Here is a 16985-nt window from a genome sequence, read left to right as displayed (position 1 = left end):
ATAAGATTCAGATTTGTTATCCGTATCATCCAGAAATATTGTTTTCTGTATCCATGATTCTTTTAAAGATCCATATTTTGGGATGTCTGTCAAGCCATGTCACACCCCTCTTTTCAGCATTTTTCACTATACCACATCGGCTCTGAGGATTTAAAGCACCATGAATGTCTGGCTCCTAGACGTCTAGGATTGAGTATACTATTTTAATGGATACTATCCCTGTCTAACTTATAAACAACAAAACCCATCGCGTAGCAGGCGCTTTGTTCGACGACATTTCACTGGTACTCGGTGACATACACATACAAATCCGACGGAATGTTTTGTGACCAGCGGTCAATTGTTTTCTCGTTCCAGACAATCTCCATAGCAAGTAAACAGCGCTCGCGCAATGCATGCCATTCCTCAACGAGCAAAAACAGCTTCAGTGATTTTCTTCAATGTGCGACTTTGCGAGATAAAACATGGCTAATAAAACTGTCATTCTTTGATATACACAATTCATAAATTGTTAATACCAATGTGGCTGATGATAATGCACGTCAAATGTTGCCAGGTAATATGACTTTCAATTTGTATAGCCTCTTTTTATCTTAACTTTCGTACAAATCAGAAAAAGCGAATGCGAAGAAGTTGATTTCGAATCGAATGTAATGTTTATTTTGTGCAGAAGTACATCGGCCTATCTTCATTAATAATTAATATTTCATGTTTGATAATGTGCAGTGACGATTTTGACTGACAGTTTGCTATTTTTTAATAAAATTAATGATTTACTACCTTGCTTGCAGCTTTGATTTGAAGTTTAAATAATGATGATACACCAGTCCAAATCATGCAAATACAAAGCATTTTTTCTTTGCCATCATCATCACATTGACATTCAAAATCAAAAAGTTTCTGTATAGCGCCACCACTTTTTAATTTGATGTGAAATGAAATAATATAGTACCAAATTAACCTCAATGAGATATCCTTTTTTGTAAAAATGAGTGAAAAGTGGTGGCGCCATACGGAAAGTTATCCAAAAGGTTATTATTTTATCTTTCAATACTCAATGTGGCATGAATTGTCGCTGAACAGAAACAGTGACACTCTGTAAATGTAAGTCGTGGACTGGCAGACTGGCGGTCGCACTAACACTTTAAAGGAATAAAAAGCTGACAACTGACTTTGAGTTGACACTGACAGCATCTGTTTGTCCTTTGTTTAAAAAAAAAAATTGATTTTGAAGTGGGTTACAAATCTCACACTTTTTACTTGCGAACTTGCCATTATGTTGTCAGGACACCTCGTACCTTTGCCACTTCGTACCCTGGACACTGCATACCTTTGCAAGGTATTTTGCCAGCATTTTTGGCTCAAATCAAACTGGGCGTTTTGTTTACAGTGTCGGTACTGTGGCTGTGCAAACAATGATTGTGAATTGCAATCAAACAAAAGTGAAGATACTACCTGGAATCTACACAAGTGTCTCATTTATTTTCACTAGTTGCGATAATCATAACCATCCATCTTACCGACAGTAATAGACAAACAACTGAAGAGGCAATTTGGACAATTATTGTCAGACGATTCACGATTCACTACATTTGCCCAATTTTTACCACTTTAAAATTAAATAAAATCATGCCAGACATTCTGAGAACATGGATTTAAAGGCAATGGACATATTGATAATTACTCAAAATAATTATAATCATAAAATATTTGTTTAAAACCTTTCTTGATTACGATTAATGGGGAGAGGTTGATATTATAAAACATTGTGAGAAACAGCTCCTTCTGAAGTGACGTAATTTTTGAGAAAGAAGTAATTTTCCACGAATTTGATTTTGAGACCTCAAGTTTAGAACTTGAGGTCTCGAAGTCACCCATCTGAAAGCGCACAACTTTGTGGGACCATGGTGCGACAATGGTGTTTTTTTCTTTCATTAATATCTCGCAACTTTGACGACCGATTGAGCTCAAATTGTCACAGGTTTGTTATTTTATGCATATATGTTGAGTTACACCAACTGTGAAGACTAGTCTTTGACAATTACCAATAGGGTCCAGTGTCTTTAATCTTGTGTAATGAATCAATTCACTCAATTTTTATGGTCATTAAAGATGCTTTGTCAGATGTTTGGCCGATTTGACCCAACAATTTTGATTTAAAATTCAGGTATTTTGATTGGGGTCGAGAAAGTTACAAGCTTTCATTTGAGCCATTGCTGAAGGAAACAAACTTGTGCACTTAGTGGGTCCCAATGATTACGGGAGACTGATTATGACCAAAACTCAAGAATGAATTACAAAATATATATATATCATCTTTCCTTTTACTCTATCAAGGTTCACTCCTAAACAAGACATCAGCTGAGAAACGTCAAAGGGACAACTCCAACCTGAGTGATGACTGCCGTTTACGATAATGACTCCTTCTTCGACTCGGACGGGGAGCAGGACAATCATAAAGTCAGCAGCCCATACTTAAAAGGAGCGTATGACCGCGGCAAATCCCCTGTCGATGAAGACCCCGTCAGTAAGCATACACCAAGAATCAAATCCCTAACCCCTTCAACCTCTGGGAACTTCTCCGCAAAATCATCAGACTCAATTATGTCGAATAAGAAGTCGGTACGGTCTCGTCGTTACGACGACTCGCCGTCACTTTCCCGATCTCGGTCAAGGTCCCCGTATAGGAGCCCGTACAGGTCGCCAGACTACTCGGACTCCTTCAACTCGGAAGACTCGGATCAAGACTCACGCAAGGGGTCCCCCGTGAGGAAGGAGCCGAGCAGGAAGGGAAGAGTGAGGTCAGTGCAGAGAAGTAACGGGGACACGACGACTAGGTTCAATAGCAGTACAAGTCACGATAGTAGATCAACGTTCAGGAGCCATGGAGGAAGCTCAAACTATGGCGCCAAAAACAACCGGAATAAGAAAGGTGAGATTTGTTTGTGGGAATAGACTAAGTCAGCTTAGTTAAAAGGGTACGTTTGGTAATAACTCCTAATTTTAATAGCAGTAAGAGGTTTTGGTTAGAAGCCTACAACAGCTTTCGATTGAATAAAGAATTAGTTTGAAAACCTTTCTCATCAAAGTTATGTGGTTATGTAAAAACATATTTAGTTTTTACACCCCAATATTAGAATCTGAGAAGCGTTACTGTCAGAAACGTTTTTCTTTTGGGATTATTCTGCCTGACTGAACATAAATAATATTCACTCCGATTTCTAAAAAGAGGGACCAACTTTTGAAAAGAAATGTTCAATTGCTAGTTTTATTGTATACATAACATTAAACAAAGTTACAGTTTCTTCAAAAACCAAAGGTAATATTTGAATGCAAGTTCGCCCCCAAACAAGGCTAAAAGTCACTCTTAGTAAGGGGGCTACAAGAAGAAAAATATTAAATATGAAAATTACTAGGTACATACGTGTAGGGGTTGTGAGCTGAAGGCAGAAATTGATATTCCTATTAAAACAGTCTAGATCATGGGGTGGAGGAAAAAAATGCACAAGGCAAGGAGTTCCAAAGAGATATGCAGTATTTATAAAGCTACTGGAATTAGCTCTTTGTTCTTGTACATCTCACCAGAGCAAGGGTGCAATTGAGTTTTCTGTGATACGCAAGTGTCCGCGCTTACAATTATGAAATTAGTCCCTGATATGCAGGCCAGGGCCCAACATTATAGGGCTGCTTTTTTAGCAAAAAAAATTCATAGTCTCGCTTAGCCAGACAAACAAAATTGTGCTTGTAAGAACAATGCGCCCCCCCCCCCAGCCCCCGCAAAAAAAAAACCACTTGCACTTTTAGCACATATACAATCTATGACAGGTGTCCTGCTTGTATATTTTGCTCAGCAGAATTTCTTCTATGCAATAGCAGTATTTACAATGTAGGCCTATTGCTTAAAATAAAAAGCAGCTCTATGAAATTGGGCCGAGAGGATAGATTTCAAGAGATAAAGGAACACTGATCATTCCTTTTTTCTTTTTTTCTTTTTTTCTTTTTTTCTTTTTTTATTACTGTACATTACAATAAAACAATTAATTCTTGAGTTCCAAAATTCTTTAGCTTCTCAGCAGTGTTTTCAAAAAACCTTCACCCTCGTTGACGTTACAAAATGATACATGTAATCAACCCTAAAAAATACACAAAGATGTTTTGGCGATGGTTTGTGCAGCAGTTTCTGGGATACCATCATCTTGCACTTACGGTTAACCAATGCTGTGTTACTATTGATGTTATTCCTACATGTAAGATGTTTTGGCGATGGTTTGTGCAGCAGTTTCTGGGATACCATCATCTTGCACTACAGTTAACCAACTATTGATATTATTCCTACTGACATGTAAGATGTTTTGGCGATGGTTTGTGCAGCAGTTTCTGGGATATCATCATCTTGCACTACGGTTAACCAATGCTGTGTTACTATTGATATTATTCCTACATGTAAGATGTTTTGGCGATGGTTTGTGCAGCATTTTCTGGGATATCATCATCTTGCACTACGGTTAACCAATGCTGTGTTACTATTGATATTATTCCTGCATGTAATTTAGAGTTTGATATACATGGTGTACATGCAATTTGAAAGCACTTGGCTCACTATTGCTGTACTCCTCATAATTATCTCATGTCATTTTGATACAATGTCACTTTTCATTCATGAATGTTTAAGACGGGCAGTAAGCAAGTCCAGATACAAACATCTAGATGTGTTTTTCATTATGCCTCCATTTGCAAGTTCTCTGTTTGTAAGTTTCTTTATTGGGTCGAATTTCCTCCTTTGGTTGGCTGTTGCCTTGGTGACGGATCTGAATGAAGATGTATGTATCTGACGTTATGCAGGCAAGGTCGCATTGTATTGAATGTCATTCGTGTAATTAAGAGACCGGCATGAAGATAAGCGTGTGTGGACATCTTGTCTTCATCACGTACGTGTACGCACGAAAGGCGCCCAGAGCATCTAACAGTATTACTAATACCTGTAAGGCCAAAAAAAATTAAGAACATGTTTAGCATCCCCGCCCGCTTCCTTTTTAGAGGCCGACCTTCTTTTTTTTCCTGAATTTTTTATGTTCTATTTCTGTTATGAAAATAAAGAATTTATATAAATTTCACAATCTCAGCATAAAAAAAAACATATTTGAAAAATAGCCCAACTGTTTGTATTAAAAAATGTGGGGTGGCCATTTAAAACTAACAAGAAAATAAAAAAATAAAAGGCCCTCCTCCTTCCTTTTTTTCAAAAAAGTGAGGATGCTATTTATAAACATGTTTTTTTAAGTTTGTTATTTGGCCTAAATCGGCTGTGCTACATGTAGTTACGTTTTTATTGATTTGTTATTCATTGATTTCCAACATGTGCTTAGTATTTTTCTAGTGACGCATGTAATAAAGGGGAGAATGATTGGTTAGAATTTTGTTTTATCAGCCACTTGTTTTGGATGGCACCCATCTTAATATAAAATAATAATAATATCAAAGTCTTATATAGCGCACGTATCTACCAAACAAGGTACATGTACTCAAGGCGCTGAGTATCTATACAAACTTTCAGAAAGATAGGTTATTGCAGTGATGAATTCTGAGACCCAATTGTTTAGCACCTTGGGACCAACGGCTTTGCATATATACGTCCCATCCGAAGGACGAAGCGATGGTTAAGTGTCCTGCTTAAAGGACACAAGTGTCACGGCTAGGGATTCGAACCCACACTCTGCTGATCAGAAACACCAGAGTTTGAATTCGGTGCTCTTAACCGTTCGGCCACGACACTTCTTGATTCCCAAACGGAAAGTCTGGTCCCTTGACCCTTGATTGCTGTTGTGCTACATATACTTGGATGCACACAGAGGTAAATGGCAAGGGTTGTATTTCCAGTTCTATGTTTTTGTGAAAGTGCCTAATGGCCTTTTTTTAGATTATGGATTTGGCTCTGTCTGACTATTTGAAGCCCCGTAAGGAATTTGCTCATAATGACAGATTTTAAATCTTTTAAAATTTAGCCCGGTCAGTTTGCATTGTGAATTATTACTTGACATTTTATGAAAAACACTTTTTAAAAAACCTTGAAGACAATTAAAAGTTATGGCTGAAATATGTTTATTTATTTACATTTTATTTGTGGATTAAAATTTTTTTGAAGGATTTAATGAAGTCAACATTAAAGCCATTGGACCCTTTCGGTAAACAGTATTGTCCAAGGCCCACACTTCATGTATCACAACTTCTATATCAAATAACAAACCTGTGAAAATTTAGGCTCAATCGGTCATCGGAGTCGGGAGAAAATAACGGGAAAACCCACCCTTGTATCCGCGCGTTTCGCCGTGTCATGACATGTGTTTAAAATAAATCCGTAATTCTCGCTATATCGAGAATTGATATTGTTTTACTGTTTTCTCAAAAAGTAAAGCATTTCGTGAAATAATATGTCAAGAGAAGTCTTTCACCACTACCTTCTCTAAACCCTGTAAGTTATTTGTAAATCTGTGAACTTTTATTTTGTTTTCTGTACCGAAAGGGTCCAATGGCTTTAAGTAAAATAGTTTCTGTATAGAATAGAGCTATAAATGGTTAAACTGAGCCTGTAAGTGTAATATTTTTACTTTTTGAACAGTTTGTACTTAGTGTACCCATGGAGGAAGCCCCGAGAATGCAACATGGTGTTCTTCAATCCATTTAGATTTTGTGGCAAAAGTGAAGAGATTGTCCTTCAGGACTCGCCTAATGTAAATTGTTAAATATATAATTTGTGAATGATATCCGCACCTTTCTTTAAATCAATCTATTTCATCTTGATTATTTTTTTTGCATTTATTGTGCAGAACACTAGTATTAATAACATTCTGTTAACTTGATTAGCTTTCCAGAAAACCCCGATCAAGAAACCCGCTGCTGCCAACAACACCAAGCGCTCCAACAGCATAGCAAGCAGCCAGGCCTCACCCCGCAACACGGAGGTGCAAAAACGCATGCTCTCCGCCAAGGGACACACCATCAGCCGGCTCCGCAATGAGTTCAACCAGCTACAGCAGGAGCACGATGAGACGATGCGCGAGAACAAACTCCTGAAGCAGCTCCAGCGCCGACAAGAGAGGGCGCTGTCCAAGTACGATGCTGAGGAGAGCGAGCTGCCGCAGATGCTTAAGAAGCACAGCGCGGAGCTGGATAGCATGCGTCGTAGAATACGCAAGTATCAGGTAAATTGTAGCAAGATTTAGGGGCAACTGGACATCTTTGGTTATTGTCCCAGACCAATATTCTCTCAGACTGTCACCAGTGTTCTCATTCGGTGTAAACCAAAATAAGTATACACTAACACATGTGTGCAAATTTGGACTCAATTGGTAAAGAAGTGGCAAGTGAATAAATAAAGAAAAAAAAACTCGTTACTAAGTAAGTTTTATACTAGCAATTATTTTTAGTAATTACCAATAGTGTCTCGTGCCTGTCACACATGCTTACGTCATGGCCTAGGTGTAGTCTGAAGTTTTGTGTTGACTTTTAATGCAAATTTGTTCAATAGCGCTGCTTAACAAAAAGCAAATTTTCATAGCAACTATAGCAGACAAATTTCAGTTAATAAACTAGTTTTATTTTAAAAAAAAATTAAATGGTGAGAGAATTTCACAGGTTGACAAGTAAATTAGGTGGCTAGCTTGCGTGTTAAGCACGGGTTTGCCTAATTTGGTTCATACATGCCTTTACACGGTAAAAAATAGTGAGAACTAATTGATACATTTCTGTCATAAACAGGAGCGCGACAAAGACCGAGATCGACGTATAAAGGACAAAGACGAGCAGCTCAATCAGACCCAAGACGAGCTGAAACACATCAAGGGCGTCGCCGAAGACAAGGGTCTACTGGAGAGGCACGAGCTCCAGCGCCGAGTCGAGCGTATGGAGGAGAAAGTCGAGAAACGAGACAAGACGGTGAGGGATCTGGAACGCTACGTGGCTAATATAAAGAAGAACCAACGACATGAGCTCCACGAGAGACAGACCAAGGAACAAGAGCTGATGGGTCAGATCGAGAGATTGGAGATGGAGAACGAACGATATCAGTTACAACTCAGAGTGAGTGTTAAATACATGTAGTGTGTATTTGAGTCCCGGTCTAGAAACTTGCGTCCTTGAGCAAGTCACTTAATTACTATTGTTTCTCTCCAACCCAGGGGTAAATGGGTACCTGTGAGAGCAGAGATGGTTCTTTTGATTGATTTAGCTTAGTAGCGTATATTTGTATATACTCCACAGGGAGCTGAGATGGTTTAAGGAATGAATAAAATGGCCCAGTGACCATAATGTTTGAAGCGCTTTGACACGCCCTTTGGGTTTGTAAAGCGCTATTAAAAAAACCGATTATTATAAGTTTTAAATACTAATGTTTGTTTTCTAATGGTCCCATAATTTTCACAAAATTATTTGGGGTTAAACAAAGACAAATTTACTGGAGCGGGATTTGAACTAATGTTCGTGCTGGTGCTTTTTAAACCAACTGAGCTATCCAGCCTTACAAGTACGTTGGTGTTCTCTCTATTATGCCAAAATCTGTTGTCGGGGGTGCCATTTAGAAGCCATTAAATGTCGTGTAACCTGGGATCACACCCAAGGGATCTACTCTATTCAGATTCAGTTTGTCATTGTTCAACCCTAAATCATTTAAAATTTACTCAGTTTCCCTGGTGGTTTTTATTTGAAAAACATATCTGCTTGTTTTTTTCATGTACATGTGTATTGTTGATCACAAAAAACATGAACACTGTCTGCTAATGTTTAGCCAGCTCTACCCATCTAGTACATTACTCTTAAAATTCTCTTTATCGATTTGTTTACTTCTCGTTGCCAGGAAAAAGAAAAAGAGCTTGAAGTTCGAAACATTTACAGCAATCGTCTCATCAAACCGCCTACAAAACTGAAACAGGGCGTGTCCCCGACCAACTTCAAGCCTCTCATGGTGAGCAAGGCGACCTCCACGGCCGAGCAGCCCAAGGTGCCGCGCCCACCCCCTGAGAAGCAGCAACGGGCGCTCTCTGCGGAGGAGGCGAAACGACGAGAGGAGAAGGCGTCCAGGGTGAAATCCCCAAAGGACGCAGGGAAGGAAGTAAAAACGGAAGACGAGAAGAAGGAACATGGCACGGATCTTAAACAGAAGGACGAGGAGCTCTCAGAGCATGAGAAGATACTCCGGGATCTCGACATGGGATTCGAGAGGAAGAAAGAGACAAACGACAATGCGGAGGCGGAGCGGAGGAGGATGGAAGAGCGACGGGAACGGCAGGAGAGAGAGGAGAGGGAACGGAGGAAGAAGGAGGAGGAAGAGAATGAATTTGAGGCGATGCGAAGGCGTGAAGAAGCGGAGAGACAAAAGAGAAGAGACGAGGATGAAGCTGCAAAGAGGAAACAAGAAGAGGAGGCAAAGGTTTGTGGTCTTTTGCTCCAATCAACCCCTCCCCCCCCTTCCTAAAAAATAATCTAAACTTCTCATTATAAAATACTTCAGACGAATTTCTTGGATAGATCTTACAAAGTGCTCAGATTTGTCTGATGATAAGTAATATTAATTTTACAAATTGTTACGGATATATTTGGCGTGTCGCTGCTGAACGGATAAGCGCACTGGACTCAAACTCTGGGCTAATTTCATGGCTTTGCTTACTGTAAGCAAAGAATTTGCGCTTACAAAAGCAGGGAAATCAAGTGTATTTCACGGGTTAGCAGGGAATTGTTGCTTCTGCGGGACATAGTCCACGGTGCCAGGCATTCTTCACTGACACAGCTAGCATAGTAATTGGCACGAGTCATGAAATTTGGCCCTGGTGTTTCTAACTACTTCAGTAGGCCTATGTACTAAGTGTACGTTTGATTGACCTTGATCTCAAATAAAAATCGCTCAATATCTTATCCAAATTCTTTCCTTTTACCAACAGCCAACAGTGAAAAAAAGACCCAGTTTCTTTGGCGCTAAACCAGAAAGCTCTGGATACAAACCAAGCTTTGTAAACTCCACTCCCGCAGCGAAATCCAAGCTCTCATTCCCAAAACCCACTCACGAAAACTCAGATAGTTACAAACCCAGTTTCTTATCGCCCACCACCGAGCAAGATAGTTCAAGGCAACAATACAAAACTCTTGGAAACACAACTCAAAATGCAAAACCCGAGTCTAGTCCATCAGACCCGACTCCAAAAACTTTCAGTGACGAAGAGGGCTTCTTTGAGACGCAACCGCAAGTTACGACTAATCGTCCGTCATGGTTAAAGGGCAATTCCGAGACCACAAAAGTGGTAAAGATTTGATATATATTTTCCTTTGGTTTGCTGTAACCTGTGTTAGACTTGCAGTGGCTGGGTGCACAAAAGAGTGTTTGGATTGTCTGACTTTTTTGCAGCAATTGGAAAAGAAGAAAGAAACCTTTTTTAGGGGACTTGCACACCGGACTCAAACTCTGGTGTTTCTGATCAGCAGAGTGTTGGCTCGAAAGTCGTGACACTTAACCGTTAATGTTTTGTCCTTTGGTGGGACGTAAAACGATGGTCCCCTGCGTTGTGTAATGCATGTCAAAGATCCCTTGTAACACTTAGAGAAGAGAAGGGGTTCCCCCGATGTTCCTAGCAGTGGCTGCTGAATAGGTCGTAGCACCTTGTTATCCCTTATATCTACATAATTGGGTTTCAGAATTCATAACCTCAATGACCTATCTTTCTGAAAAAATGCATATACTAAGCGTCCTGAGTACTGTGCGCTATAAGACTTCGGTATTCTTGGGGAATGAGTAACTTTGCTCTCTGTTGTTGTTTTTTTTTTTTGGGGGGGTCCATTTTAGCACCTTTGTTTTCTTCAATAATGTAATTGTAGGGTATTAAGATAAGAAACATTCCAACCATCAAAAGGGATGCCAATCATTCTCCCTCGATAGTTTCTGGGACTAAAATTAGTAAAAAGGAATGTCTCAAATGTTGTGGTTACTGTCTGCTTTGGTTAAACATCCTAACCCTAGTTTTGGCTCCTTACATGTCAGAGTTTGCACACAAATCAAAACCTTGCCCCTTATAAATAACGAAGCACCCTCACCCCCTTCCCCTTCCCCCTTGCACCCCACACAGAATAACAACATACCTTGAACTGTTTTATGATGCTGTAAAAATGTTTGACTAATCACCTCTGCTGCTGTATACCATTGTACTATATTGCTCATTAAATTCAAGCACAAATTATAGTTGTTATAAATTTTGTTTATTTTTTCCCCACTTTTGTTTCGCTCAGGAAAAAGAACGGAAGAAAAACGAAGAAGGTAATATATGTTTCTTTTATTTTTACAAATTTCTGCTGGTGAAATGATTTAAAGGGGGCTGCATGGTCGAGTTCAGTTTTGTGATACTCCAATCAAATATAGGGAAAATTTGCAAAATTGTTGTGTAAGTTTTTTTCCCCCAACTTGTGCGAGGACTCTACCTATTGCAAAATGAGTACATCACAAAACTTGATTTGACTTTGGAGCCCCTCCTTAAAGGCAGTGGACACTATTGGTAATTACTTAAAATAATTATTGGCATAAAAACCTTTCCTGGTGACGAGTAATGGGGAGAGGTTGATGGTATAAAACATTGTGAGAAACGGCTCCCTCTGAAGTGCCATAGTTTTCGAGAAAGAAGTAATTTCCACGAATTTGATTTAGAGACCTCAAGTTTAGAACTTGAGGTCTCGAAATCAACCATCTGAACGCACACAACTTCGGGTGACAAGGGTTATTTTTCTTTCATTATTATCTCGCAAGTTCGATGCCCGATTTAGCTCAAATTTTCACAGGTTTGTTATTTTATGCATATGTTGAGATACACTAACTGTGATGGCTAGTCTTTGACAATTACCAAAAGTGTCCACTGTCTTTAATTAAAAATGCACATTTTCATCAATAGTCTAGAGCTTGGGCATAGTAACACTTGTAGTGCACTGAATAGAACTTCATACTCGTGCAAATTCCAAATTGCCTCAAATTCTCTCCTCTAGACCTTTATCACGGTGAGGCCATCTTGACTTTACTCCATTCCAACTCATTGTAACCAAACTGAGGCTGGACGAAATAATAGCCTGGTGCCATGTTTGCGCAATGAATGTTAGCATTCACTACTGTTATGGAAACAGGGAACGTGACCAAGATGGTGACAGCATGATGAAGGTCTATGCTTGGAGCTTAATGGTGCAGTAACCTATGCTGCACTTTCCTGTTTATTGTATGGTGATCAGTGCCACAGATTGCCAATGCAGAAATTGACCAAGGTTGGGAAACCTTTTCTCTCCCAACAGTAGTCTAAATTTCATTGCAATGGGAGACTTTTTAGACGCTGGCAGAGCAAACAGCGGTCCTTTTTTGCAGCTCTGAGCATGCGCACAAATGCTCAGTATTAAGAATAATAATAATAAGACTTGTAATGCACATGTATACACCCTGCTGGGTGTTCAAGGCGCAGTAAAAACCAACATCAAACAAAACAAAACAAAGCAAAAACAAACCAAAGAAAAACAGACACAACAAAAATTAGTCCTTGAAAACCTGTGACATAAGATAAGTTTTGAGAAGAGATTTGAATATTGTGCTACAAAGACAAGATCTAAGATTAACTGGTATTGCACGCGTAGGTCTGAGCACTTCTGGCGAGAACTGTTAAAAAGGACTGTCCAAAAGTCTCCCATTAAGCACAGACTGGTGGCTTTCCCAGTTTACCATACCAGTCTCACTGAAGCACTTTGGGCACTGGCTCTACTCTCTACATCAACCTAAAAAATGTGTGTGCCTCAAAATGCACTGGCCTCGGGCTAGTAGTCCAGTGTAAATCTAAGCTCTGCTGTCATTAGTTACCTTTCCTCTTATTAGCTAACATGATCTAATCCTTCCTCCTCCAACCATCCCCGACCGACATCTTCACAGAGCGAGCCCGCAAACTTGACTACTCTTCAGACGAGGATGACGACAAAGTCCCCTTCTTCGGGGACAAAAAACCTGCGGCTGCCGCAAAACCGGCGAGCTCCAGCCCCGCTTTTGCCGTGAACAGCGTGAGAGATCTCCACAAGTATTCCCGAGGGGACGGTAGCAATTCAGGCAAGGACGAGGCTGGGCGGAACCAGCGAACGGATTCCAGCGGTGCGGGTAATTTTGAGTGGAGTGCTTTCTCCTAATTTTTTACTTTTTGAGTCTTTTTTCATCTTCTGATATTGTCCTTCCTTATTCGTACTTTCTTTGTCTCTACTTAAAAAAAGGGCTTTGAATTTTAGTGTATCGCAGGCCAGAGGCGAGTGATTTTAGTGTCGGGCCAGTAGAAACATGACCAGACAAGTTCAGTTGTCTGGTTTTTTTCAGTAAGCCATTTGCGTGTTTGATTTGAGTATTGTCTGGTACAATGATGTGCTTGATCAAACACTACCACTTAAATTTGAATTCCTCAAACTATTGAGACAGTTGCTATGTCATACGATTAGGGGTGAGCTTTTGCGAAGTTTCGTAAGAGACGATGAACACCCATACAGGATTCTGAATGGATGTGTATGGCACAGTGGTACCAGGGTTTGCTCATTCTGGAGGTTGCTATGCAAAGGCTTGCCCTGAACCATTTGACAAAGCAACTGTCTCTGTAGTCTGAGGAATTCAAATGTAAACGGTACATTGTGACAATAGTAAGTTGATTATTGAAGGTCAAGCCGTGATGACTCGTCTGACTTGTGTGTGGCTTAGGTTTATAGTTTTACCATTGCTCATATTCTGTGCCATCCATCATTACGTTCAAATCATGCTTGCCCTGCACAAAATAAGCATTAGATCAGAGATCATACTATTACTTATGACCAAAATACATTGTTGTGCATTTGTTGTGCAGAACCTTATAAATCTGAAGTTACTTTATAACGTGATTATGCTACAAATTTGACAGGTGGCAAAATGTCTTAAAGCTTGTTGCCCATCAAAAAATGTCTGTACTATAAACTCAACTAACAATTATTATTTGTTGAAGCTAATAATTGAATTGAATTGAATTGATTATGTTCTTTTCGCAGAGATGCCAACTTCTCCCCGATTCTGCTGAGAGTTCCCTGAAAATAAACAAATCTTTCCATGTTCTGATGAATAAATTTGTAAAACTCTCTGATTATGGAAACTTTGTCCCCATAAGCCTTTTTGAGGTATGGCGGACACAATGCTACAACACTGTAAAGTTGTGGTAAATTTGTGCGTATTGACCACAGAAATAGAACGTATGTGAAGTGAAGTGCGCATTTTAGGCGACGCGGCGTTTACACATAAACCTAATGACCACCAACATGGTGAGCGTGGCATCGTCCGCCATACCTCATAAAGGCTTATTATGTTGAATTCAATTCTAAATATCTCTGTGATTGTTGTAGGAATCTTCCTGGTTGCAAGATGCAAATGTGTAGCTCTGTTTATGTAGGGGGTATGAAGTGCCCCCTCTATTTTCATGTGCCTATAATGCAACTTTCTTAATTTACATATTATTACGTGAGGCTGTAAGACGTGGACACAGGAGATCGCCGTGACGGACTCTTGCTGTCTCTGCAATTGATTGATTGATTGATTGATTGATTGATTGATTGATTGATTGATTGATTGATTGATTGATTGATTGATTAATTGATTGACTGATGATTGTGTGATTGATTGATTGATTGATCGATTGATACTACCACATTTTCATTTTGTGTGTGTGCGACCTTTTGATTTATTCTTTTCCATCTCCTTTTCAGCATGGAGGGAGCACACATACAATTTCCTTTTTGTAATTAACTCCTCTTTGTAACTGAATCCTCTTCTTTAGTGCCGAGGGTAATAAGTTCTTTGAAATATGTTAGTGTCCTTTTGTTACTGATTGTTTGTATTGTAATTGTATGATGTTCTTTATCAAGGCCATTTTAACTTCCCCAGTGAGTGATAATACAATAGACCGATCCATTAGGCTCCGCCCAAGGCCATGTGTGAGCAAGAACACGTGCGCCTCTCCAATGCTTTTCTGCACGACTCTGCCACATGCGCCAAGCATACGCGCACACATTTTGGACCTTAATTTGTCAGACTTTTTGTTGTGCAATGGGTTGTGATTGGTCAGTACAAAATGGGGCAGGGCTTAATGGATCGGTCTCTTGTAATCTGTCTATCTATTTATCTATCTATCTAGAGGTTGCTCAAAGGTACTTGGTACTTCCTACTCCTAAATACACCTTGAGGAAGTTTAAAACCAAGTTAGAAATGATATTAATTCAATAACATGCATCCTTAAGTTTTGATTCTTGTTTCAGATCGTTTTGTCAGCAATGATTCTCATGTTATTGTCAGTGCTTCCTCCCCCCTCATACCACAGGATCTTAAATGCTTCCTCCCCCCTCATACCACAGGATCTTAAATGCTTCCTCCCCCCTCATACCACAGGATCTTAAATGCTTCTTCCCCCCTCATACCACAGTATCTTAAATGCTTCCTCCCCCTCATACCACAGTATCTTAAATGCTTCCTCCCCCCTCATACCACAGGGTCTTAAATGCTTCCTCCCCCCTCATACCACAGTATCTTATCACTTTTTATTGATGAACTGAATTATAAATAAATTATTTCCTTAGGCCTAGTGTTTGTTATTGGTATCTTTATTTGTGACTTGTAGTTTTAAATCAACATTGTATTATCAGATATTTGCAGTTTATTTCATTTTTTTATACAACACTTGTATAAATTTCTTCTTTTTCTTTTGATCGGTACAGACAAACAGAAAGAGGAAGATCGACTCGCCGAGGAGCGTCGCAAGAAAGATCTATTACTGGCCAGGATGAAGGACATCGATGAGGGTGCCAAGCCCGACTCTGGCAGGAGTCGCAAGAACTACAACTTCACTCGGCCGGTCGAGAACCTCCACAACGGGATGCCATCCCATCCGGATGGCGCCCTGGCTAATGGGAACCAGGGAAAGAAAGCCGATAACGCGACGACCTTCGGAGGGTACGCGCCGACGTTCACAGCGCCGAAGGCACAGCCCAAACCCCCGAAGAAGTCATTCTTTGACGATGACGACGATGATAGCGGGGATCTCTTTTCAAAACCAAAGCCAGCTGGGACCAAAAACGACACCAACAAAAAGGCGGACCTCATGGCGGATCTTTTCGGGAACAACGCAGACGAGGAAAAAGCTGCCAAATCCTCATTCAACGACGACAAGAACATGTTTACGTCGTCCACCAAAGCCAAACCGGTCTCTTATCCGTGGGAGAAGAAAGTTGATGTTGGCCGAGGTTCGAATCCTTCTGGTGGTCTATTTGCAAGCAGTCCAACAAACAAAGCTGCCGGCAACTCAAAAGCTCCTGGTAACATGTCACATGACAGCTTAGATGATATTGACGACATTGAAGAAGTCATCCTGTGAAAAGATTCCTGTCTCATTTTTACACTGTAACTAAAAAAAAAACTTGTGTATTATACATGTATAGATATATATTATTTATGAATATATTATATCCGCAGCGTACTGTTTGTAAATGGCGGGGCTGGGATCAACTAAAATCACTGATGAAAATTTTGTGGTATTTCTTGTACTGTATAAAATGATCATGGTGAACACATTTTGTTATACTAAGTAGCTTTACATTTATTGGCAGTTCTTTACAGAGAGAATAAATTTATATGCCAAGTACCAGAATTGTGAACTTAACCCTCCAAAACTCGGAAACATTTTCCAGCAAGTTGACTTACCACCTGAAACCATTTATCTGCGAGAGTGTTGTCAGGCACAGATCCAGGCTGTGGCCCAGTGGGTGTGGATCCCCTCTTAGATCTCGACGTCTTGACACAAAACAATACAAAAATTGTATTCCTAATTTGTTCTTGTGTGAACTTTAAGCTCGTGCCATCACAAAATAGTATCCATAATCTCGCTACAGATGCCAGCTTGCGACATAATTATTTATCAAGACCCCAGTTATTATTTTTTTTT

General features: G+C 39.8%; 1 protein-coding gene across 2 annotated transcripts; it reads left to right on the top strand.

The window, feature by feature from the left end:
• Positions 1-389: 389 nt before the first annotated feature.
• LOC117296992 (myb-like protein X) lies at positions 390-16964 on the top strand. Of its 2 annotated transcripts, none has more exons than XM_033780101.1 (8): positions 390-556; positions 2338-2932; positions 6862-7199; positions 7756-8076; positions 8849-9421; positions 11266-11293; positions 12929-13141; positions 15763-16964. In XM_033780101.1, exons 2-8 carry the CDS (start codon positions 2398-2400, stop codon positions 16416-16418), a joined length of 2664 nt encoding a protein of 887 aa, XP_033635992.1. In that variant the 5' UTR covers positions 390-556; positions 2338-2397; the 3' UTR covers positions 16419-16964. The 2 variants fall into 2 exon arrangements, with proteins under 2 accessions (XP_033635992.1, XP_033635991.1); XM_033780100.1 differs by having other exon boundaries at positions 12929-13147.
• Positions 16965-16985: the final 21 nt, after the last annotated feature.

Source organism: Asterias rubens, chromosome 11 (assembly GCF_902459465.1).
Source record: "Asterias rubens chromosome 11, eAstRub1.3, whole genome shotgun sequence".
In the NCBI taxonomy this organism is placed as follows: domain Eukaryota; kingdom Metazoa; phylum Echinodermata; class Asteroidea; order Forcipulatida; family Asteriidae; genus Asterias; species Asterias rubens.
Note: the sequence above shows the minus strand (reverse complement) of the source record. Positions and strands in the feature narration are given on the sequence as shown.